General features: G+C 37.4%; 1 protein-coding gene across 1 annotated transcript in view; it reads right to left on the bottom strand.

Moving 5' to 3' along the window:
• The window catches only part of tspan3a (tetraspanin 3a), a 48883-nt gene extending 22238 nt beyond the window's left edge, over positions 1-26645 (bottom strand). Inside the window, exon 1 of the mRNA XM_039773417.1 lies at positions 26425-26645. Coding sequence (XP_039629351.1) covers positions 26425-26487 — 63 coding nt within the window. The 5' untranslated portion in view covers positions 26488-26645. The remainder of the gene's footprint in view (positions 1-26424) is intronic.
• Positions 26646-27175: the final 530 nt, after the last annotated feature.

Here is a 27175-nt window from a genome sequence, read left to right as displayed (position 1 = left end):
CCTATTTCCCTCCTAGGAGGCGTTCTCTTACAGCACTTAGTGCCTCTGGAGATCTCTTCTATCCACTCCTATCAGGCTGATATACTCTAAGTTTGTTCCGAACATTCTGCACAACATGCATTTAGTTTTATTTATTTATCAATTGACTGACTGTACTATTTGTCCTATGAATCTGTATTCTTGTGTATTTTTTTATGTTTTAGCTGCTGCATTCATCTGAATTTCCACATAGGATTAATAAAGAGTATGTAATGTAATCGAATATACATTCACTAACACTACATCACAGAAAACAAGTGACAAAAGTTTATGTAAACCGCTTTGATTTATAAGCAACTGTTGCTAGTAACAGTCACCATTAAGATGCCTTTTACCTAAAAATATTAGCAGACAGACTCAAGGAAAGCAAACTCATTTGCAACATTTCCAATTCATACATTTAATAATCAAGAGCTGCACAGCGCGGAAAGGATAAGTGGACATGGGTGAGTAGAACTGTATTCAAATTCAAACTCCACCACCACTCTGGGGCCTTCCAGGCTAAAGATGTTGATATCCCATGTATGGTCTGTTTTAGAAAATTGGCTTACATTTAATCACTTTTTTATAGTTAACGTAATTTGTAGAGAAAGAGGTGACAAATCTGAAAACAAAGCACAAACATTTCAATCATTGGTGGCAATGTTAGAACAAATACTGAACAACTACAAATTATAAGGCATCATGTGCAGATAAGATATCGAACGGCTACCACATTGGTATAAATACTTTACATAAAAACACCTTTAAAAAGTAATGTCTCTTACACAGAAGGGAGGACATAACCATGTGCTTTACCTATAGTATCAAAACAATAAATAAGATTACAAGGAAGGCCCTTTTAACATATGAGAATTCAGCGGCAGAAAGACCAGGTGTAAACAGATGTGTGTTAGCTATACAACTGCATACTTAAGTTATTATATAATCACCTTTTCAAAATGCTACCCATAAACCTCTGGTAATTGCTATATTTAAAATTTTACTTAAATCTTTATAGATATGAAATTCAGTGAAAGCTTTCAACATTAATCTAAAGAAATGGGCATAAAACTTAAACTCATGCATTTTGACACATATGAGAGAGAGAGAGAGAGAGAGAGAGAGAGAGAGAGAGAGAGAGAGCACGCGCACATAGGTAGCCGACTAAAGACACAAGGAGCAGCGCGACAACTCCTACCAAAGGGGAAAAGCGGATAACTAACCTCTCTCTCTTTTTTTTCCTACAGAAAGAAAGAAGCCGCGCCGCCATGAATGTGCCCAGACTCCGTAATCCCGTACTGACACTTCCATGTTCTTTTCCTTCCTTCCGTCTAACTCAGATGACGTCATGGCTCCCATCCACCACCTCGGTTCCTTCCCAGCATTCTGTCTGTGTCATTTCCGGTCCCACTCCATAAATGTTCCCCAATTCATCATTGCACTGTCTGTTGTATTATTGGAAAATTCACTGACCTTAAAAGCAAACTTTACATTATACGGGGCTGGAAAACCCCAAACCTTTATGTTGTGTTTGTTGTTTGTTTACACTTAGGGTTGTGACGAATACTTGCATATCCTTATCAGTTACCACAATAACACAGACCTGTCATTTCTCTTAGCCAATCTACATCATAAAAGATGAGGATATTCCAGTAATATGAAGACACTTGTAGAATGGGGGTTGATTAATTCAAAAATTCAACAAATTCTAATACCAACAACCAATTCCTATAATGTGGACATTTAAAAAAAATACAGACCACAACATAACTGCAGAATTTGATTAGTGCATATCAAAAAGTATACAGTAGTTATGGTTATTATTCTAAATGGCAGGAAAAAAGGTGTAATTCTATACAAGATGTCACAGAATATCTAAACTACACCGGCAGAACCTATGACAAAGTAACTGTTTGAAAATAAAGTAATTGTAGCACTGTGAAGTTAAGCTTGCAACAAACATTATATTAAATATATAAGTCAAAATCTTTATTTTTAGATCTTGGAACATTTACATTTTTCATGTTTTTTGCAAATTACTGTAGTCATGTGTAAATCAAACAACTGAGTGAACAGTTACTTTCCTAATATATTAAGTTTAAATATGTAGTAAAAATATATATTAATGTAGTGTGATTACTTCTGAATTGAAACAATTACGGAAATACTATTTAATATGTTATTTCAGAGACACTATTAATTCACAGGATCAGAATGAAAGTGCTACATTTTTTAACTAAAGGTTTAATCGTGACAAGTGAGACTCACAAACCAAGTACTGTATATGTGAAGATTACCATTGACATATACTGGAGTCAACAACACCGACAAAGACGATCGCTACCCACTGATACGGATATATAATTACAGCCAGTCTGTAGTGGGACCATAGGTGTTTTACTTCTTTTTCTTTCCTTTATAGAGGTGGTTTATAGCTATATATATTTCCGTGGATTTGCTAGTACTGGAATGTTAAATGATGATCCTATATCAGGAGGAACTGAAATGCATAAGATTGGCAAAGGATATCTCCACTGCATTATATTAGCTCCAAACCCAAATGATTCAAAGTAGGTTGAATTAAGTAAAAGAAAAGGTTTTTGGTATAAATTAGTGCTGGGCGGTATGACCAAAGATCGATATCACGTGTTTCATGGCATTCAATGGTATTGTTTTCCCCATGCATGAGTTAACCGCATTTTCCACTGCAATTACTACAATAGACTGGCTAAGAATAACCTATTCCACTGCCATGAGAATTGTTAATGTTAATCTCTGTCCACTGACACATTAAAGTGACTTTTTTGAACAACTTTACCATAATTAAACTGCATAATATCTAAACTAATCTATACTAATAAAAAGCAAAGCCCTCCCTCACTCACTCACTCACCACTAATTCACCAACTTCCCGTGTAGGTAGAAGGCTGAAGTTTGGCAGGCTCATTCCTTACAGCTTACTTACAAAAGTTGGGCAGGTTTCATTTCGAAATTCTACGCCTAATGGTCATAACTGGAAGGTATTTTTCTCCATTAACTGTAATAGAGTTGAGCTGGAAAGACGTGGGGGGCGGAGTTTCGTGTGACATCACGCCTCCCACGTAATCACGTGAACTGACTGTCAACGCAGTGCGTAGAAAACCAGGAAGACCTCCAAAAAGCGCTTAAGAAAACATGCATTATATAATTGAGAAGGCAGCGAAACAATAAGAAGCGAGCGAGTGACATATACTACCATATTCATGAGTGCTGCTACCTCGGAAAGAAAGCAAGGTGTAAACAAACTTTAAATTAAGTTCATAGACAGGCTACCGCTGGCGTTTCACATGCCCACAGGTAATGCGGGATACAAGTTTAATGAGAGGACGCAGGATATAAACGAGAGTTTTGATCACTTTGTAACTAAGTTAAAACTGTAGGTGAAGGGGTGTGCTTATGCAAATTCCGAGAGACTGTGTTTGTGGGGATTGACAGTTAAAGGCGGGTGGGGAGTCACGTCATCAACTCCCTCCCATTCATCTTATTTCGCTCTGAGCTGAGCTCCGCGGCTAACACCGTCTTCCGAAGCAACTTCGTCAGACTGCCACCAAATACTCACAGAAAAATCCACAAGTTAATACACACGCTCTCTCTAGAGTTTCTCCACACTGAATCCTCCAGGCACTACTTAGAAAAGGTCACATTGACAATCGTGTTACGTTATTTTTAAAATCTTTCCTTATCTTAGCACAAGCACAGCTGAGAAGCTTCGATGCATGTGCTCCATAACGCATTAAAAAATAATGCATTTAATCACACTTTACATTCCAAGCAAAGGGGAGCTTTTGTCAATGTATGATTTCCTGGTACACCGATTACATTGATCAGCGCATCCCGATTCATTTTACCCTCGCACCACCTTAGTTTGAGAAGAAGTATGAAAAAATATGAAAATATGAAGATAACACAGAAAAACAGATCACCAATTCAAGCTTTATGAATAATCGATTCGCCATCAATAATTGTTTTGGTAAAGCCATCCTTCTTCCATTTTATAATTTTTCCGCCACTAGCCATGATTAAATGAACGGTAAAAAAGTAAGAGCGAAGCGAGGGTGACTTATTTAGGCAGGCATATATATGACAGCAACACTCATGACAATGTCAATCATGTTACGTTATTATTAAAATGTTTCCTTTTCTTTTTCATTACTTCTTTAACACACTACTTCTCCGCTGCGAGGCGCGGGTATTTTGCTATATTATTATACTGTGTATATATATAATGACCTCCAAAGAGCGCTCACACTTTTGATATCATGAACGTGTCTGCAAAAACTGGGGTCTCCTGCCCAGCAAAAGTCGAGCAGCCAGCGCGTGCGTGCATAGCTGTGCCGGCCTTTGAGACGCTGACTGCGCTTCTGCCTTAAGTCAAAGTGAGCACTTTTAATTTTTTTCATCCTCCCCCTGCGCTATAGCCCAGACAAGTGCAAACACGGGACCCCTTTTCTACACCACGGCAAAATAATATTAAGGCGATTCACACTTTCTTTTGCACGTATACGATTATGAGGTCCTAAGCTTGGATTATGAAGACACGCATACGAGTGGAGGACTGACAGTGCCATCACAGCCGATTAATGGCGGGGACGTCTCACCAGTCTACACAAGACCCACCGCGACTGTCCCCAAAAGGCGATCATAACGTCAGCGAACACATCTCTCTATACTATATAAAAGAAAAAGGCAACTTTCCTTTCTTTACACCTTTTTCCTTTTATCCCAAACCAAAGCCTTTCTCTCTTAACACTGCAGAGGACACAAAACTAATTTTCTTTAAATGCCGGTAAGGCTCATTACCAGAGGCACAAATTTGAACGTTCACATAGAAAATGTAATTTCAATGTACCTGTACTTCTTAAAACGTTAATGTTTTACTGTTTAATAACTTATAGACTATAATTTATTATTTTTCCCTTGCACTCAGTGACCAAACCTATACACACACATATAGACACATACAAACATACACACAAGTATACGTATGTGTATATATATATATATATATATACAGTAATCCCTCCTCGATCGCGGGGGTTGCGTTCCAGACCCCCCTGCGATAGGTGAAAATCCGTGAAGTAGAAACCATACTGTATGTTTGTATGGTTATTTTTATATATTTTAAGCCCTTATAAACTATCCCACACTGTTTATAAATATTCCCCGCAGAGTTATACAGCATAATTCCGTTGTATTCTCTTAGATATTAGGTAAGATTCACTGAAATTATGTATATAAACACACTGTTTATATACAGTAAAACCTAAATATTATTTTAAAGATATTGAGTGTCTCCGATATCACATGTTACAGCCATTACGATAGACAGGCCACCAGCAATAAATACGTACAATGCAAGAAAAATAGTATACAGTAAATGTGTGTACAGGACACTAAACGTACGTACATGTACTAAGTACTGTAAGTAGAAAATTAATTATGGTTACTCACCAACAATGACACGATGACTTGTCCGATAACAATGAGTTTTATTTTACTGCACAACAAAGGACAGCGTTACAGCCCCTAAAGTAGCCACTTCAGGCGATTTGGTAGCACTGCCGTTGTTCTTCTTCTGGCAGTCTTCAATCCAAATCCCTAAAGCAGATTCCATCCAGACTACTGCCTTATTACATCCACTTACAACTCGTTTAGAATTGAGTTAAGATAAATATCTTAACATACTGAACTTTTCAACGGTCTTTGCTACTTATGGGCCCATCTTAAAGAAATTTGGTACGTGGGTTCCCAACGCTAACTGAATCCTACTTACGTACATATATACGTCCATAGCCTGCAGCTCGGTCACCGTGTGAGGTGGCGTTGGGTCCCCCATCCCAACGCCTCCCACGTTGTTGGCTGCCTACCTATATAAGGCCGTCAGTCGCTACGGTCTCTACATTCCCTTCCTTGCTTCGCCATGGGATTCACGTCTCCCTGCTGATAACTACAGCCTTTTTATTTAGTCCACGGCTTCTCCACTGTTTTATTGTTCGTTTATTATGATCATAGTTATTGTGTAGGTATTTTAGACTTACTTTACATTGTTCAGGTACCTATTTCCTTTATTGTTCCAACTGTTCCCCCATTAACATGTCTATCGAGGTGATCACCATTGATCAAACAACTGTCACTTATCGAGTGGTTTCCATGCCCGGAGATGGCACCTACCTTTTCCATTCTCTGTGTTACATATTGCACGGCCATATAAGGCTCACTCTTGATATCCGGAGGAACATTGTCTCTTATGTATTGAATGACTGGGACAGGTTCAAGGTTTGGACTGATGACGGTACAGGAAATAATTATACTACACGGGAGCACTATAAGAGTGAAATGCTTAAGCCCTTCACCTATGGTTCTGCATGCGAGTTGATGGCTGCCGCTGAATTGTTCGGTTGTCGCTTTCAAGTGTACTGAAATGGCCAAATATTTTACACCTTTCGACAACTGCCAGTGTCTCTTAAACATCTTAGACTCACAGGCGACGATTTCAGTAATGGACACTTTGATGTTTATGAATGTTTAAACTCTCAAAAGCTGGATGTGAAGTTTTCGATGAAACCGGTTTTATACTTACAACGCTTGACAGATGCCGAATGTCACTTCAAGTCCAGCAAATATTAACGTAATTGAAACAAACCATGAAACTCAAACCGATTATGACAGCAGCAATCCAAGCTGTGAGATTTGAAACAAGATTACTGTTCACATGGCCAACCGTACGTTGCATGCTCAAGAGTAAGCTGAGCGCACAGCTTGGTCATATTACAACCGGAGGGCCGAACTCAAAATGTGGTATACAAAGAGATCCTTAACAAATAATTATTGGTATATATTTTCCCTCAGTTTAAAAAGGTTTAATTTTCTTCTTAATAAAAATTTAAAGTCAGTACTTCGCCGCTGCGAAGCGCGGGTATTTTGCTAGTCTATACTAATAAAATTCCTTACAGCTTACTTACAAAAGTTGGGCATGTTTCATTTCGAAATTCTACGAGTAATGGTCATAACTGGAACCTTATTTCGTCCATATACTGTAATAGCCTCCAGCTCGGTCGCCGTGTGAGGCACAGTTGAGTCTCGCATCATCATGCCTCCCACGTAATTGAGTGCCTGTTTTTTGTTTACAAATAATCCAAATTTTTGGTGAGTAAAATGTTGCGATTTTCCTAAATAATATTGCAAGTTTAAGAGTTATTATTGATGTTTATGTCCGTCGCAGCTGTAGCTGCAGTAGAAAGGAACTTGTTCACCCCTGGTTTGTCTATTCAATAAATGCATTTATTGTGGCTACAGGAGTTACAGTGCATCCGGAAAGTATTCACAGCACATCAGTTTTTCCACATTTTATGTTACAGCCTTATTCCAAAATGGATTAAATTAATTTTTTACCTCAGAATTCTACACAACACACCCCATAACAACAATGTGAAAAACGTTTACTTGAGATTTTTGCAAATTTATTAAAAATAAAAAAACTGAGAAAGCACATGTACATAAGTATTCACAGCCTTTGCCATGAAGCTCAAAATTGAGCTCAGGTGCATCCTGTTTCCCCTGATCATCCTTGAGATGTTTCTGCAGCTTAAATGGTGTCCACCTGTGGTAAATTCAGTTGAATGGACAGGATTTGGAAAGGCACACACCTGTCTATATAAGGTCCCACAGTTGACATTTCATGTCAGAGCACATACCAAGCATGATGTCAAAAGGAATTGTCTGTAGACCTCCGAGACAGGATTGTCTCAAGGCACAAATCTGGGGAAGGTTACAGAAAAATTTCTGCTGCTTTGAAGGTCCCAATGAGCACAGTGGCCTCTATCATCCGTAAGTGGAAGAAGTTCAAAACCACCAGGACTCTTCCTAGAGCTGGCCGGCCATCTAAACTGAGCGATCGGAGGAGAAGGTCCTTAGTCAGGGAGGTGACCAAGAACCCGATGGTCACTCTGTCAGAGCTCAAGAGGTCCTCTGTGGAGAGAGGAGAACCTTCCAGGAGGACAACCATCTCTACAGCAATCCACCAATCAGGCCTGTATGATACAGTGGCCAAACGGAGTTCAAGAAATTTGGTACACGGGTTCCCAACGCTAACTGAAGCCTACTTGCGTACATATATACGTCCATAGCCTGCAGCTCGGTCACAATGTGATGCAACGTTGGGTCCCCCATCCCCACGCCTCCCACGTTGTTGGCTGCTAGCCTATATAAGGCCGTCCGTCGCTCCGGTCTCTTCATTCCCTTCCTTGCCTCGCCACGGTATTCACGTCTCCCTGCTGATAACTGCAGCCTTTTTATTTAATCCACGGCTTCTCCGCTGTTTTATTGTTCGTTTATTACGATTATAGTTATTGTATAGGTATTTTAAACTTAGTTTACATTGTTCAGGTACCCATGTCCTTTATCCTTTACCTGAACTGACAACGTGGCATACAAAGAGATCCTTATCAAATAATTATTGGTATATTTTCCCTCAGTTTACAAAGGTTTACTTTTCTTCTTAATAAAAATTTTAAGGCAGTACTTTGCCGCTGCGAAGCGCGGGTATTTTGCTAGTAAATAAATAATAGTGCAACTTCCAGTAATAATACTATTACTTTAAAACTTCAAGCCCTGGTACATTACACAGTATTCACCCAAATAAAATAAGTGCAACTTGGTCATGACATCTTTACCAACTGAACCGTCATTAAGGCAAATTGCATTAATATGGACCTTGCTTCAAGCAAAGCTATATACACAAATAATAAAACTGCAACTTGCATTTATAATGTTATTTGTGGTACAGTGGGTCCGCGGCTTCAAAAAAAAAAAAAAAAAAAGGAGGTCTGTTTTTAAATCCAGTTCACCATGGGTGCGATTGCACGACCGCGGGGAGTTGATGAGGTGATTGGGGCGAGTCACACCTGATCGTTCTCAATTGCTTCGTCGACTTACTGCGCCCACAGAGACGAATATTTATGGGCCGGCAGGATAGGGGGAAGGAAAAAAAAACACAAAAGCCTACCATCTTGGTTGAAAACTTAAGTACTGTGATGTACATACAAATGGCTTTTCGAAAATATTTTGAACAGGCAACATAAAATGGGGACAGGGAACAGGAAAACAATAAGAAAAGGCCATTTAATGAGATCTTTTTAGGTCATGCAGTATGTTTGTTTACATCCCAATACATTATTTAAAAAGTAGTAACTTCAGTATATTTGACTTTTTGCTCTTTAAGAAAGGTGCAGTCATAATAAATGTAGAGCAATTGGTTAGAAAAAGATTGTGTGGGGGCAAAGGAGGATTACTTGGTGTTCTGAAATACATCAAAGTTATATTTATAGGAGTTAAAGTTATAGTTAAGCCTAATTATCTGTTTCTCATCACTAAGTACATCAGTAGTATATTAGGCTAACTCAGAGGATCAAATTTATTTAATTTAGATACAACTTGAAACTTGTAATGGTTTGAGAATTTTGCAGAGGTGTTTTCCAGTTTTTGCAGTTATTACATTGTATTTAAATATTTTAAAAATGTGTGTAGCCAACTGGTAGATTATGCCACATCTGTTTTTAAAGACTGAACACATCTCTGATTCACACACTCAAACTCTATCAACCTAACTCTAACCAGAATAAATTTTCATTCTTCAATAGAAATTATATCTTATCTTATCTTATAACATATAACATGAACATACTTCTGTTTACCTGCTTCACTGTACTATACCATTCTGTAGTCTTTATATACACTTTAGGACATAACTGCACCATACAACTAACATAAAACAGTAACTACAAGACTATTTTAAAATGTATGCTTGATATGTAAGGTGTCTTCTGATGGTATATTTGATGAATGACACTACACAAAGTAAAGACTGACAACTGACTAATGAAGGACACTTGGTGCTCTGGTTTTCTCTAACAGTTCAAAGACATGCAGTTTAGGGGGACCGGTGATGCTAAATTGACCCTGGTGTATGACTGTGTGTGAGTGTTTGAGTATGTATGTTTACCCTGTGATGGACTGGCATACTCTCCAGAATTATTTCCGTCTTGCACCCAATGATTGCTGGGAAAAGCTCCAGCTTCACCATGACCTTGCTCTGGATACATCAGGTTTGGAAAATGGATGGAAGTGACAAATTAATTAGAGATAAACCAAGCTCAAATATTTTTGTCATTGTTGGGATCAGGGCTGCCGGACACACTGACACACACCCCCACACCAAACAAATGACAGACATCTCTCTGGGATGTGGAAAGAGAATGGAGCACCTTGGGTGAAAAGGAAAAAAAAAAAAAAAACAAAAACACAACACATAACCAAAGGAAGAACATGCAATCTCCATACTGAGAGATCTGATCTAAATTCAAACCTAGGTTGCTAACAGAAGTAATGTATCAAACTAGAATAGTGCCTTTAAATTTTCTTTTTATATGGTATAGTAAAAATCTATTCTTATCAAACAGCGGCATGAAGATACTTTTGAGATGTGTGCTGCTGTTAGAGACAGCATACAGAATATAAATTTCCAGTATAGTGTCAAGAGTGCCAGTGTCAAATTACATGCACACACTAATAAAAGGTAAATACATTTACCCCATCAATCAAACTGTCTAACTTTCAATATATAATAAACTGATGAATAACACAATATAAACGTTTATATTAATTAGAACCATCATTTACTTCAGAACAAAAAAAAAAAATACACCACTCCTTGACTAAGCTAATATTATGCTGCATATGGAGTATCCAAATGTAAAAAAAGAAAAAAAATGTAAAAAAAAAATAAAACCAAATATTTCCATAGTTCCCTATGATATTCTAATTTGAACATATAAAAATTGTCTAATTCTAGCTTTTCTATACATAGTTTATACATCTGTTAGGAGAACCGAAATGTACATATTCAGATCAAAATCATGAAAACATGCGCGCACACACACCAAAAAAAAAAAAAAGTATTAATCCTAAAACTTGATTTGCCCTAAACACATTTTTAATTAAGAGGAACACAAACAGATACGTTACATCAAGGTTATGATATACATGCGGAAGGCTACCTTCTGGTCTGGAAAACAATGAGTCAACATAAAGCAAATGTTAATTAAAACAAGCATATAGAGAGATCTGCTAGCTACAGGATGTGCTGCATTGGAACACTCAATTCAGACTAGTTTGCACTTTACAAAATGGCCAACCCCTGTAGGCAATATTAGAAGGGATGGTAAAGCACGCACCCTATAAACAAACAAGCAGCTGACTGTAGTTTGCTCTTGCTCAAGTTTTCTATAGCAAAATGACTCAACTTACAGTGTAAAATAAAGTGATAAGAAATGACTGTAAAATTTGCATCACTCCTAAAACTGCTGCTTCAAGACAGAATTTAGTAAAGCACCAGTTAGTATTAATAAGATTCATTCATTAACCTTTAATGTCAATAAATACAAATAATAACAGATTAATTAATGTACTCATAGTCAGTGAATTTCATTCTTGCATTGCTGCCTCCAATAACTACAAATTATATACAGTATACTTAATTTAACTGTACCCTCTCCCCAGTCAATTAAATGCTTCTTGGTTGTCAAGTCCTTTACAATACTGCTGGTAAGCGAGCTGTTCTAAAGTTGACAGAAGAATCAAAATGAGCTCCCTGCCTACTCAGATACTATATTAGGATAAGAGTGGGAGGTGAGCAAAAGTGAAGTGCAAATCCCAGAGAGCAGTTTGGTTTTAAGTTTAGTGCGTAGGATTGTGTTCTGGATTGAAAAAGAACTGCAGTTTCAAGTATTAAATAAAAATCAACTTGAAACACAATACATTAAAAACAAAAACAGAATAAAAGCATCTATTTTTTAAAAAATGCAGCATTCAGGTATGCCAATGAAATTATTCACAAGGCCTATTAGTGAAATCAAGTACAGTATTTTTGACAGTGGAAAATCATCACAGCTAAACACGCCAAGAAACTGTACTTTTTTTCTTAGATGTTTTTCTCAAACATTTCAGTGATCAAAATCCCTACCAAAATGTTCAGCATATTTACTATGCAGCACATTTATTAAACAAGAACACTTTTACTCATAATCATAGGCTCTCATGGGCACATTGGACTTGAAGTTAGCAATAATCTTTGGGTTTGTTTCAGTTTACTTTAGTCTTATTATATTTACATTGTAAATTAAAGATGACAGACACAAAAAAGAGAGTGCTCATCTCAATTATCCCTCATGTTTTTTGTCAGATATTAGCACTTTATAACTCAAGTTGGAAGGACAATCAAAATTTTCAGGCTAAATCGCATTTAAAATGTAAACTTTAGAAGAGAATGAAAGAATTTATAGCTAAAACTTAACTAGGTATTCACAGACATTGAGGAGTCAGAGATGTTTAATACCCAAAATTTCATATGATCGGTATACTACTTAGATTTTTTTTTTTAATTAATTTTATTACAATCCATACATAGCAATCAAGTTTTTACAAAAAGAAGAATTATGTTAAGAACAGATCGATCCCCCACCCCTGAGAGAGAGAGCAAGCCAAACTGTGTAAAATTTAAGGCTTGTAAACATACCTAAATTAATAAATTATCTGTGCTTTATAAACTTATTTTAAAATATTACTGATTAGATCCTGCCATGTTTTGAAAAAAGTCTGTACGGGTCCTCTAATTGAGTATTTGATTTTTTCCAATTTCAAATAATATAACACATTAGTTTCCCACTGAATTAAAAGAGGAGAGTTTGGGTTCTTCCAGTTTATCAGAATAAGTCTGAGTGCCAACAGTGTAGTGAATGCAATCACAATTTGTTTGTCCTTCTCCACTTTAAGCCCCTCTGGAAGAACCCCAAACACAGCTGTTAATGGGTTAGGAGGGATTGTGAGTCCAAAGCTGTCTGAAAGGTTATTAAAATTTTTTGTCCAGAACAATGTTAATTTTGTGCAGGCCCAGAACATGTGACCCAGTGAGGCTGGGGCTTGGTTACAACGTTCGCAGGTTGGATCATGCCCTGGAAACATTTTGGAGAGTTTTAGTCGAGACAGATGTGCTCGATATATAATTTTGAGTTATATAATTGTATGCTTTGCGCATATGGAGCTCGAGTGAATTCTCTGCATTGCTATTTTCCACTCCTTTTCTGATATATTAATTGAGAGATCTTTTTCCCAGTGTCCTCTTGGATATTTGAAAGGAAGGGATTGTAAAATTATTTTATATATTGTAGAGATGGAGTCTAATTCCTTGAGATTGAGCAATATTTTTTCCAGTGTAGATGAGGGTGCAAGGTGAAGAAAATCTGGAAGGTTCTGTTTAACAAAGTTCCTGATTTGAAGATAGTGAAAGAAATGTGTAGCTGGAATGTTAAATTTGGAATGTAATTGTTCATAGGATGCAAAGGCGTTGTCTATATAAAGATCTCTAAGCAAGTTAATTCCAATTTTTTTCCAGATATTAAAAACTGCATATGTTTGTGAAGGTTGAAAGAGATGGTTCTCTTGCAGGGGTGCCACAGATAGAAGCTTCTCCGTCTTAAAATGCTTTCTACATTGGTTCCAGATTCTAAGTGAGTGGAGCACAGAATTATTTTGATCATTATCTTTCTATTATAAAAAGAAATCCTGGAATGCAAAAGCAAGGCGACGATATGTGATTTTCTTGGAAGTTCTCAAAAGAAATTTAAAAGGATTGCATTACCGCAAAACAAAAGTTGATTAATCATCAGGACCAGGTGTAATTGAAAAAAGAGCAAGGCAAATCAAGGTCAGAAATAAAAGGCAAAGAGCAGAGTCTTTTCGCATCATTCTTATGCACAAAACATGGATTTACACAATAATAGACCATACGCTATGAGAATCTGTGGTCCTGCAACAGTTAAAGCAAAGACAAGTTGAATTTCAAAGAATACACAACTCGGTCAGGTGTATATTTATGATCACAGAGAAGCGATGTAAATTTTAACAGGCAAAAATAAAGGTAATGTATATATTCCGCGAATAACATTACACACCAAAGGAGATTGTAATATGCCATTTGTATTAACATGTTTACAGTTTACTGTGAGAATAGCTTATGCTATGACAATCAATAAATCACAGGGACAAACATTAGAAAAAAATCAGATTATTAGAGAAACAGAAACAATATTCACTCACAGGCAGTTGTACGTTGCATTGTCACAATATGTCTCCAAAAAATATTGTTTTTAATGAAGCTTTAAAGTAAAAGTGCAAATAATGAAATTGAAATAATTTCAAAAAAAGAAAAAAAAATTGATTAACCAAACACAGGGGTTGGCGAGCGAAGCGAGCAGGGGGCAAAGCCCCATAGTCTTACTAATATGATAAGGTGCAAAGGGCTGCCTGCTGAAACCAAAAAGTGCGACACTAATGCACACTTACAGGAAAAAGTATCCAAGTAATTGGCTCAAAAGTTCCATACATCTTCACATACAGAAATCAAAAGACTCATGGAGGAATGTTATTAAAAAGTTGCTGCTCATTGGTTCTCTGTAAATAAATGCAAATTAAAATCCTCTGTATGTCGGTGCCTAGTTTGGAAATATCTGATTATATACAATGAATATTATATTGTTATTTTAGTTATGCACACCATCTGATAAATACATAAAAATGAACCTCACACACAGTTAGAAATAGGTCAGTGAATCAGTAGTATTGCGAGACTCCTTTGCTGCCTCAATCCCTTGGTCAAGAGTTAACAAGAATGGCATCAGGAATTATTAGAACTAGGTTTGCCAGATCCAAACATTACTGATAACTCATTTTAGAGAATTTCAGTTTTTGGGAAATAGACATCTTGTTTGATAAAAACTTAAAAGATCATTACGATGATCCATTCAGTACCATGTATTTTGGGCTGTCAAATCTGCCAAAAAATAATGTTCAGATATTCAAATAAGAAGAAATTTGAATATATTCGAACTTGGCTCAAAAATTCTGGGTATTACATGCATATTTTTATGTGCTTTTTTATACTTTGTTATAATGGTAACATCCATGGTGACAGTCATGGCAAGAACAAATAGGAACCTGGTGCCTTGTGATCTATCAAAAAAGTACTTTCCTCTAGGCTCCATCCTAAACCCACTTCCCAGTCCTCACAGCTGTTCTTGCAGGAGCAAGACAAACATTTGTAGCACATAAGACAAACCGAGTGCCTACAAGTACTTAAACTCCCTTCCAAGGCAGCTGGAATACAGGTCTAAGAAAGTGACAAGGTAAGAATAGCCAGTGAAGAAAAAGAGCATGCAAGAAGCAAGCAGGTCAGTGGTAGACTTGTTTTATTATTTTGGTGTTATCCAATGAGCAGCACCAAGGTGCTGTTTATATTGGGGCTATCAGAATAAAAAGCCAGGTGGCACCTTTAATTGTCACAGAATCAAGTCCGTATCTGCCCAATCCGATTTTTTTTGTCCTTTACAGATGCAGCAATATTTTAATAAAGGTGGCCCTAATATTTTTAATTACACCTCATTGTTTTAGACACAATATGTAAAACCAGCTGCCATGCAAGACAGAGACCAATTGTGGGACACAGCGTGTTAGCTGACATACTAATAGGGGTCTTTAAGGTGGGAATTTTGAAGCATTGTACTAAAAGGAAAATCAGAATTGGACTAATTTTTCCATATATAGTGATATCTTGGTATACATACGCTTTGGAATAAGTCCAACTTGGTATACGTCCTGTTTGGACATGAAACATTTTGCTTGGTATATGACCTTTTTTTGGAATACGACTTGCGTGCTACCCTTGTTTACCTCTCTCTTGAAACAAGGCCCCGACTGCCCACAAGCGTCAGTACGGCAGCTGCTAGCATTCAATGAAAAACCCGCGTGCTACCTGTTGTATATGATTGTTCAATGATGCTTTTGTCCATTGCTTTATGTTCGGGTGTTGATTGCTATGGTCTGCATCTTTTGAGACGTATGACTGCCGGAGGGAGGGGTGTGGTTTAGAAGGCACGCTGTATGGAGAGTTGGTTAAACATGGTTCAAAATAAACAGCATTCGAAACGTTACTCTGAGTGTGTCGCAACTTCAGTCTAGGGAACACTACACTACCCTTGTTTACCTCTCTCTCGAGACAAAGCCACGACTGCCCACAAGCATCAGTACGGCAGTTGGTAGCATTCAGTGAACAACCCGCGCTACAACTCACTATGAATTTTCGCGCGATTTTGTGTTTTTTCGCGTAAATTTGAATTGATTGTTGAAAAGTATGAAGGTGGTATGTGTATCCGAGACATGGCTGCTGCATACCATATCCCGAGAACGACGGTATCTACGATTGTGAAAAACAAAGATGTTATTAAAAAGTAAAGTGAGGTTAAATTTTTATTTATATCATCTAGTTGCTTTTGTATTTATGTATTTTAGTATTAAGCAGTGTTTAAATTATTTTATACAACCCCATCAATGTATAATATGCCAATAAAAATAGGATTTTTTTTCCATGGGAATGGATTAATCATTTTCCCTTTATTTCTTATGGAAAAAATTCATTTGGTATACGTCCTGTTTGGTATAAATCAAAGGGTCTGGAACAGATTAAGGACGTATACCGAGGTACCACTGTACTTTAATGAGAAGGTCTTAGTATTAAACAGATTAAGATTGAAAGGGACAGAACCAGATGCAATATTTATACTTGTAGAGCACTGGAGAAGCATTTAGAAAAATTAATCCAAGGTCACTTGTAGATCAAAGTATAGAACTGTGGAACAAAAAAAAAAAATGTTGTGAAGGGGTCTATTTATAAGTTTTACTAATGAAGATAAGCTTATAATCATGAAAGTTATGTGCAAAACCAGATCAATAAAATACTGCATCTTTGCATAGCTTGTCTAAAATAACCCGATGCCAAAATATGTACAGGTAAAACAAATAACCATTCTTTTACAATTGAATGTTATCTGTTTGCTTTGAATAAGACCTTTTTAAATAAATTTGAATTATATTCGAATAGCAATGTTTGATCTGACTGCCCTAGGACATTTAATTACTTCATTTGCAAAACTTGCAAAGACTAACTATACCTCAATTCATAAAAAAAAGAAAGATTGGCAGTAACTGTATATCCTCTGGCCCCAAGTACAAAAGAGCTGCAAAACAAGGGGAAAAACAAAATGAACATATTTCTCTTGACTTATCATAAACAATTGTGCCCAACAGACAACTGTGAGTCAACATTTCCCATCAAGCAAGAAGTTAACTGTGGCAAACTCAGCAGTCCAGTCAAATGAGACTATAGATATTGACAAAGTCAAACATTAATTAAAATCCTACAGATTGAGTTTATTTGAAATGGCATTTTTGGTTCAACTTTTTGCAACAGCAACAATAATCTAGGGCGCACTCAATGCAATAATGGTAAAGAATACATGTAAATAATTCAGCTTATACCTATCAGTATGCTCCCATTTCCACAAAGACAAAGTATGATTATACTGCAGTATATCTCAGCAGCATATTGCCCATTTATAATAAATGATGCCGAGCTAAAAAGCCAGAGCAACAATAAACACATTAATCTATACTAATAAAAGGCAAAGAATGTAGAAGGCTGAAATTTGGCATGCTCATTCCTTACAGCTTACTTACAAAAGTTAAGCAGGTTTCATTTCAAAATTCTATGCGTAACGGTCATAACGGTTGACAACGTTCGCCATGTTGAACTTTCTTATTTATGGCCCCATCTTCACGAAATTTGGTAGGTGGCTTCCCTGTGCTAACCAAAACCGATGTACGTACTTATTTCAGTGGTATGATGCCACTGTCGGCTGCCATATTGAACTTTCCAATGTCACCGATTCTCGAACTTTCCAATGTCACCGATTCTCGAACTTTCCAATGTCACTGATTCTCGAACTTTCCAATGTCACCGATTCTCGAACTTTCCAATGTCACCGATTCTCGAACTTTCCAATGTCACCGATTCTCGAACTTCCCGTGTAGGTAGAAGGCTGAAATTTGGCAGGCTCATTCCTTTCAGCTTACTTACAAAAGTTAAGCAGGTTTCATTTCGAAATTCTACACGTAACGGTCATAACGGTCGACAACGTCCACCATGTTGAACTTTCTTATTTATGGCCCCATCTTCACGAAATTTGGTAGGCGGCTTCCCTGCGCTAACCAAAACCAATGTACGTACTTATTTCGGTGTATTATGATGCCACTGTCGGCCGCCATATTGAACTTTTCAACAGTCTTTGTTACTTATGGGCCCATCTTCAAGAAATTTGGTACGCGGGTTCCCAACGCTAACTGAATCCTACTTACGTACATATATACGTCCATAGCCTGCAGCTCGGACACCATGTGAGGCGGCGTTGGGTCCCCCATCCCAACGCCTCCCACGTTGTTGGCTGGCTGCCTGCCTATATAAGGCCGTCTGTCGCTCCAGTCTCTACATTCCCTTCCTTGCTTTGCCAAGGGATTCATGTCTCCCTGCTGATAACTACAGCCTTTTTATTTAATCCACGGCTTCTCCGCTGTTTTATTGTTCGTTTATTATGATCATAGATATTGTGTAGGTATTTTAGACTTACTTTACATTGTTCAGGTACCCATTTCCTTTATTGTTCCAACCGTACCCCCATTAACATGTCTATCGTGGTGATCACCATTGATCAAACTGTCACTTACCTAGTGGTTTCCATGCCCAGAGATGGCACCTACCTTTTCCATTCTCTTTGTTACATATTGCACGGCCATATCAGGCTCACTGTTGATATCCGGAGGAACATTGTGTCTTATGTATTGAATGACTGGGACAGGTTTAAGGTGTGGATTGATGACGGTACAGGAGATAATTATACTACACAGGAGCACTATAAGAGTGAAATGCTTAAGCCCTTCACCTATAGTTCTGCATGTGAGTTGATGGCTGCCGCTAAATTGTTCGGTTGTCGCTTTCAAGTGTACCGAAATGGCCAAATATTTTACACCTTTTGACAACTGCCAGTGCCTCTTAAACATCTTAGACTCACAGGTGACGATTTCAGTAGTGGACACTTTGATGTTTATGAATGTTTAAACTCTCAAAAGCTGGATGTGAAGTTATCGATTAAACCGGTTGTATGCTTACAACGCTTGACAGATGCCAAATGCACTTCAACACAACAAGTCCTGCAAATACTGTCATCATTGAAACAAACCATGAAACTCAAACCGATTATGACAGCAGCAATCCAAGCTGTGAGATTTGAAACAAGATTACTCTTCACATGGCCAACTGTACGTTGCATGCTCAAGAGTAAGCTCAGCGCACAGCTTGGTCATATTACAACCGGAGGGCCGAACTCAAAATGTGGTATACAAAGAGATCCTTAACAAATAATTATTGGTATATATTTTCCCTCAGTTTAAAAAGGCTTAATTTTCTTCTTAATAAAAATTTTAAGTCAGTACTTCGGCGCTGCGAACCGCGGGTATTTTGCTAGTCCATTATAAAAATATACTTATTACAAATTAAGGCCATGGGAACCCAAACCTTTCCTGGCAGCATTAGGTGTAAGGATGGAACCAATCCTGGAAGGAGCACCTGTCCATCACATGGCACACTCATGCACCTCAACTCACTCCCACCAGGCCTATTTAATGATCCAAAATATTCTAATAAAAATATTTGTACTGTACATTTGCACTTCCTTTCACATGCCATAGACAGGACATGCAAAACAGCTTTTAAGTCGCAAGCTAGAATTCAAACTCAGATAAGTAGATAAGAAAAGAGGAGATCACCAAAGCTGTGAAGCAAACTGACTAATTACTGGTCCACTGGGCTGCTCCCATCTCCAATAAAAAAAATAATGTACTTATTTTTATATAAATTAAAGTTAAGCAATACTTTGTAAAGAACATAATACAAATTATGAAATTTTACAAGCAAAAGGGCAACATTCAATTTATTAAACTTCAGTTAGCTAATAGCAAAGCATCCCTGACAGCTCATTCAGTTACAGATTTAAAAACCAGGGTTTCCTATTGTTTCCAACTGCCATGCCCTCTCCCGAGGCTGTCCCAGCACTTTCATTTTATCTTTCTTCCTTTATATTACATGCAAGGTTTGTGGGGGGTTTCTTTTTATCTAATTGCTAGTTGAACTTCCTTATATATATATCTTATACATATTTGATGTAGTTGAAAATTACATACATGTGCATAAAACTCAATGTCATGCAACAAACAAAAATATCCAGGCATTCAGAGTTTTCAATTCTTAATTTCCTGAACTATAACGCAATGTTAAGAAAATGGGTAACCAGTCCAATTTACATACATACAGACATACAAACCAGACATACAGACAGACAAACCATCCATCCATCCATCCATTGTCTAACCCGCTGAATCCACATTAAAAGCCCAAACAGTATACTTAAACACACATTAATATTCTAAACTACTCATGCAGGTTAGGGTTGTTGGGCGCCATAGACAGTCCAGGTACTGCTTGGCATTATACAGAACCTAACCTGGACTGGGTAAGTGTCTACAACAGGGCTCATTTACACAGAATGGCACTCATAGATAAGTAATTTATAATTGGCATATGTGGGAGAAATGTAAAGCACCTGGAAAAAATAAACTATATAATTACTAAATATGGGGTTCTCGCCCAGGATCCTGGAAGTAAGAGGCTGCAGAACTGACAACTGTACAACCATGTCACTCTTAAGACAACAATCTGATATCTCTTTTTGACTCTCTTCCTAATTTACATATAGCTCTTACAATCTGAAAAACAAAAAGGTACTGTATAATCTAGAGGCCAATAATGCATCGTTGGCACAAATAATAAAAAGCATCACAGACTGATTGATTTACCATTTCCATTTCATTCATTAAAATGTCAGTTTTATAAATTACAGCTGGTCAAGACAATGGTGCTTAAAGTATTTATTAAGGATATGAAAATAGTTATAAACTTCCTTAAAAAAAGACATTGGTCGGTTAATGAATTATAAAATGCTATACAGAAGGCAAGGTATAAGATTGTGAGTAAGCTCACTTGGTTCTAGAGGTACTTGCTATCAAGATGTTTTTCAATCCAACTGGCCAACTAATGATGGACTGTCAACCTAAGTAGGTGTGCTAATGGAGCAACTTAAGTTTGTATATATAAACTTATTTTTGTTGTGGAATTGGTTGTATGCTGCCTATTTAGTTTTTAATAATGCAATGTTTTACTTAATGCTGAACTTTCAAGGCAAAAAAGGCTTTTCATCATTACACTTTTACGGCAGGAAAGAATTAGTTGAGAAACAAAAACGCAGAATTTCAGTATGCATTGGGAATGCAATGACAAGACCAATCAACTGTCAGCTGGATAAACTGAGCAAGTAGCAAGATTTTTTTTTTTTTGTAAAACAGTGTCATACACATCTGTGATAAAGAAGCAGTGGTTTCACATTCATCCTTGGATTATTATGAATATGAACATGACTACAGTTCTTTCCACCGTCCATTTTCTAACTGGCAGATCCAGTTCAGATCCCCAGGGAGTCAGTTCCTATCCTGACCGAGTGGGAACATGATCACACACATCTTTCTAAGGTTGACCCCTCTCATAATGGTTATAGGCATATCTGTCCTGTTACATGACAGGCAATTTGTTGACGGAATAGCATAATCTCTGAGATAAACAATTAGCTGCCATCTGAAATGATGTAAATTGAATTTGCTGAAAAAAAATCCACAAATACATTTATTAAGTTATGATGTTAAGCAACTAATATGTGACAAAAGCTAATGCAGCACATTTTGGAATAGTAATTGAGTGGCTAACTGCATTATTATACAGGCATGAACAACAGCAATGTGTCGTCACTTGTGAGAAAGTTTGAAAACAGAACAAAGGCTTTTTTATAGGAATTCTGAAATACAATCCTAAAATGACACCTTAAAAAATTGAAGTATCATGTGTTGGTAGCATTTAAAATTTAACTCAATTTGTTTGTTAAATATTACTCTTCATAAGGGTTATTAACCAGATCTTCCATATTGAGGTAAACAATCTCACAACAACAAATATCACAAACCTAACAAAATAACATTTCTGCCAAACCTGACAAGAAAAGTGCATTGTTATAGAAGAGTTTGTGTAAAAGAAAATATCTACAATTATCCTGGCATTCAGTAATTCTTGTGGCAATGACATAATAATGTTTGAAGTTTAATAATAATTTTAGGACATGCCAAGATGACATAAAGCAGGCAGTTTTCATTCTTTATACACCCTATGCTGAAAGCATTCTACCCTCACTAAAATGTTGTTACATTAGGGGGAAATCATCTTCTCTGTCAAAACACAAAAAATTCAAGTGATAAAGTATGTGATGGGCTGCCACAGCCATTACCTGGCTGGGACACCAACGGAATGGAAGGATTCCATATTATAACCGGAGGGCTGACCTCACAATGTGGTATACAAAGAGATCGTTAACAAATAATTATTGGTATATTTTCCCTCAGTTTAAAAAGGTTTAATTTTCTTCTTAATAAAAATTTTAAGGCAGTACTTCACTGCTGCGAAGCGTGGGTATTTTGCTAGTTATTACTAAAACATGAAAAACACTTCTGTGTTAACAATGTTTTTATATAGATTGTTGATGACACTGAACACACATGAAATGTATGTATTCCAAATGACGATATATTATTTACCCCCTACAACCCCAGCACTTCACTCCAAGATAAACACTGAGAGCCTTCTTTGCGAATTGAACTGCAGAGGTTTGGGATAGCAGGCTGTTTTGCTGCTTGTGTTGATGCTGACAGGAGAGGTGCGAAAGAAATTAAGGTGGGCCAGGATTACAAGCTTTCTCATAGGCTTTGATAATTCTAGTGATAGAAGATATACATACTCAAGTAAACTGCTTGCCCTTCACTGTGCAGTATGGCCCTCCACGATGCAAAAATGCTATTAAAAATGATCATGAAGTAGGAGTTGCAAATAAAAAAAAAAATTAAAAAAAGAAAAAAAAACCAAGAAGCAGTAAACACTGCAGTGTGAAAGGGACTAAAAAGCAGGGAGTAACGACCAACAACAGAAAGTCTTAAGGAAAAAAAAAGTTATAATTTTTGGTTCACAAAGACGCCAATTCTTCTTTTGACATACTGACAAGAAGTACGTTGGATGTCTTCAGTCTTCTGTAAAGCACAACAGAAACTATGTCATTAGGGTTCAGTGCATGATGACTACAGATTTTGTTCCATCATGCATTACATACAGAAAAAAATAAACCACAAAATCTTCATTTTTCAGAATGATAATGAACCCTAAACTAACCTGTGCTGATAGACAGTTAACCGACACCTTTGGCAAAGAAAAATAATAGTGACCAAAATGTTACTTTCAAAATTGAGCATGGGTATAAAGAATGCATGAGTAATAAACAGTACAATGCTAAACAAACTAAATGCATCACCAATGCTGCCTAGATGGACAAAGTTGTGTCTACACTGCACATGATTTTGAAGACTCTGAAAAATAACTTAACTGGATAACATTTTTCCAAGCTATGACTGGACAGTTTCTACCCTTTGTTACGGTTACTTTGTTTATGGCAAAACTGTCCTGTGGAAAAAAGTAATCTAAAAATAATTAAAAGGAGTGACAGACACTGAAGATTGATATTACTTTGAAGTAAAATCTGCTCTGACAATTCACTCTGACACAAAAGTTGTCATTTTTGTGAGCTTCTAAAAAAGAACACCCCTAACTTCAACTGCACTTCGGTTAAGAGCATATTAATGTATCAAAAATAGCAATTAAAAAAATAACCTGAAATTTTTAATGTATACATAAATACACATACGTAGACACACACAAAAATACATATAAACGCAAGCTTGTGCCACCAACATTTCCTCTAAACATGTGTTCTGTATGTGTATTTCCTATACGATCCTACACTCTTTTACCTATCTGGACCCGTGATAATAGATCTGTGGCAAAATATGATTTTTAAATAAATAATAGGGTCCTGGGGTTGGCTTGGAAATGGACCAATCAAGTACCTTATTCACACCTGAAGGAGGACACCTGGTGGAGGAACATACCAGAAGATAACAGGGCAGTATAAAGAGAGACTGCACAGCAGTGAGGGGAGAAAAAGAAAGAGGGTTAAAGAAAAGGGAAAGGACGGAGGTTACAGGAAGAAAAAAAAGCAAGATGGTGAGGAGCCCATGTCTTCAAGAAAAGAGTCAGGTGATTGGGAGTATGCCCTGAGTAAGACAAGCAGCAGGTTTGTGCTCAAATGCGTGGTTGGCACCCCTTGGAACAATGCGGGGGAGCGGCATGGTGGTAGGACCATGAACCGGGGATTAATGGATGACTGCAACGAGTAACGCCCTTAACCGGCAATTGCTTCGTCTTGGGTATAACGTTAATCTGCATCTAGCAGGTCCTCCAATTTACAGGGAAAACTTGGGGGTTGGTGGCAGGATTGGCACTCCAGCCACCGAAAAAAAACAAACCTCATACTCTTCCAATTGTGGTGCTGATTTTAACCTCAATTAGACACTTTGGTTTTATGAATTTATTTTTTTATTGAGGATCTGGTTTTCACACAGCACCGGTTTTTGAACACCTTTGATTGGTTTTAATAAAAGCACTTGACACTTTTGTACCAAAAGGTTGCACTACATAATGTACAAGTGTGTGTACTGAGTCTGTACTGAGTCATACAATAAGTGTCCTTCTTGAATTTTTCTTAACAAGTTGTTTGTGACATAAAGCAAAGCTACTTTAAACATAATTTTGACTATCAATGTTTTGAAATAAAACCATAGTAAGAAATGTCAGTATATGATTTATTTAGTAAAATTAAAGAACTGGTCAAGGCACTATATTTATTTACACACTCAGCAATGCAATATCCTATAGCAAGATACACTGACAAATTAAATTTGACAAATAAGTGACCATTTAGTCAATGAATCTCGTTGTTTAGCCAATATCTAAGCTGTCCAAATATCTCTTTTCTAGCATTTTACTGCCCTGAATGAATGAAAACAGGCAAATACAACAAACTCAGTTGTTCAAATCAAATTAGGTAGGCAATTCATTACAAACTACTTAATGCTTAAATAGCGCCATCTCATCGACACTTCCCCGGTACAGAACACATATACAAACACGAAATACCATTCTCAGAAATACGCAGTAGAATAAAAACGCAATAACGTTGAACTGTGATGGACTGAGCCCCGTTCAGAGATTACTTCTGCCTTGTGTACGATATTTGAAAGGACTGGCTCTGGCTTCACCGCCACCCACATCTGGATATGCGGGAATGGAAAATGAGGAATGGATGGATGGATAAAAAACTACTTTCAGTGTTTAAATTGATATGTATCTACGATATATTGTACAAAAACGACGAACTAACCGCTTGTACTAAACATAACCCACACCTCTCCAAAACTGTAACGTACAGTGCTCTTAAAATTTTGAAAGCGTTCAGAAGTTTTCCCCTGTTCGACATTATCAAAACACGTTGCTATTAATTTAAGATCTTTTATTGTCATTTTAACGTCCACATGCAGAAACCAAATTCAGTTGTCGGCAAGAAATGAGAGGGCGATAAAATCCCGACGACAGATGGTGAGCTGTATTAAATATCACAATGTACAAATTGAAGCAGCAGTTTATCTTAAAGGTGGTGTCTATATTCGTTGGCGTAATTCATCGGCATAAAGAAGGAATGAGGATGTATGCTGTTAAATACTGCAAGTTGACATATTTTTACTACACGGATCTTGCCTTACCGTCAATTTACATAACGCAACACATGCACAGTGTCAGCGTTGGAGAAGACGCCTTGACTGTAAAAGATTATTTGATCAGCAAAAGGCAACCTACTTTCCAAAAGAAATCCAGGCCGATTTATCCCGGATTAATGCGTCCACGCCATTTCCCGCGGAGTATGATAAAATCAGAGCTCAGGCTGCTTGGCCGACGGTTTCTCTTGCAGCTCTGTCATAGTGGCGGCATTTCGTGCCTTCCACATTTTCCTTGATGGGTCACACACGTCGTCATCGTGGTTGGGCTTTGGATTAAAAGCAATCTGCTTTTCGATGAAAAAAAAAAATACACTACAACACTTACAGGTATCTAAAAATTATTAAGTACGACTCGAATGCAGCGTCTGTCTCGCCTGGACACCGCAGTCTCACATGTCCCGCAAGCAACACTTACATAAAGTGCCTTCTTAATTAGTGCAACACCGGAGCAGGACGGTAACACGGGGCCTGTTTTGCGCTCCATGCTGTGGTGCACAGAAGTAACCCATACGCAACCAGGGAAAACCGTGACAATGAGTTTGGTTTTCTTACCCAAAAGATGAGGTTCAGGAACACGAGGACGGTCTTTGAGGAGGTAATGCCGCACTGTCCCATTGTATCCACGATGAATTATTGGACTATGTTTAAAGTATTTTCATTGACGCAGAAAATCGCTATCCAACTTTCTACACCCTCGACCGACAGGTCTCTCGCCCTCAAGACAGTCGCAGACAAACACCACAGCAACCGAGCAGCTGGGCTGTGTCACGTGACTGCGGTGAGGTAATCTCCTTCATTTAAAGACACAGAGCGCGCCACTCTTCTGCATTCGGGCCTTGTCAGGCTGCGGAGGCGGTCGGTGTTTTAAAATGACCTAAATGAAGCGGATAGTATGCCCTTGGTGAGTGATCCAGTACGAAAACATGCTCATCGTTTACTGTTAAATTATTAAACAACTGTTCGTCTACTTAAACCTTTACAAGAGTAAACTGAAGGGAGGGAGTACATGTGTCTGTGGAATAAATAAACGCATATCCGCACTCAAAATATTATAGTTTAACTCCGGCCTGTGATGAATTGTAGAGTGTGATGTAATAATCTCAATCCACAATTTAATTTTTAAACCATGTACAGTGATTTTAGATTAATTGACAGGAAGTAGCAACAGCAGCATTAACCACTCATTTTTAATTTCTGCCAGAAACTGACATTCCAACGCAATTGGAGACCCAGAGGTCTTCTCCATGGCTGCCTTCCATGTATTGTATGTATGCCAGGTGCTTCACTCAAAATCTCCCATCAT

This window comes from Polypterus senegalus, chromosome 12 (genome assembly GCF_016835505.1).
Source record: "Polypterus senegalus isolate Bchr_013 chromosome 12, ASM1683550v1, whole genome shotgun sequence".
In the NCBI taxonomy this organism is placed as follows: domain Eukaryota; kingdom Metazoa; phylum Chordata; class Cladistia; order Polypteriformes; family Polypteridae; genus Polypterus; species Polypterus senegalus.
Note: the sequence above shows the minus strand (reverse complement) of the source record. Positions and strands in the feature narration are given on the sequence as shown.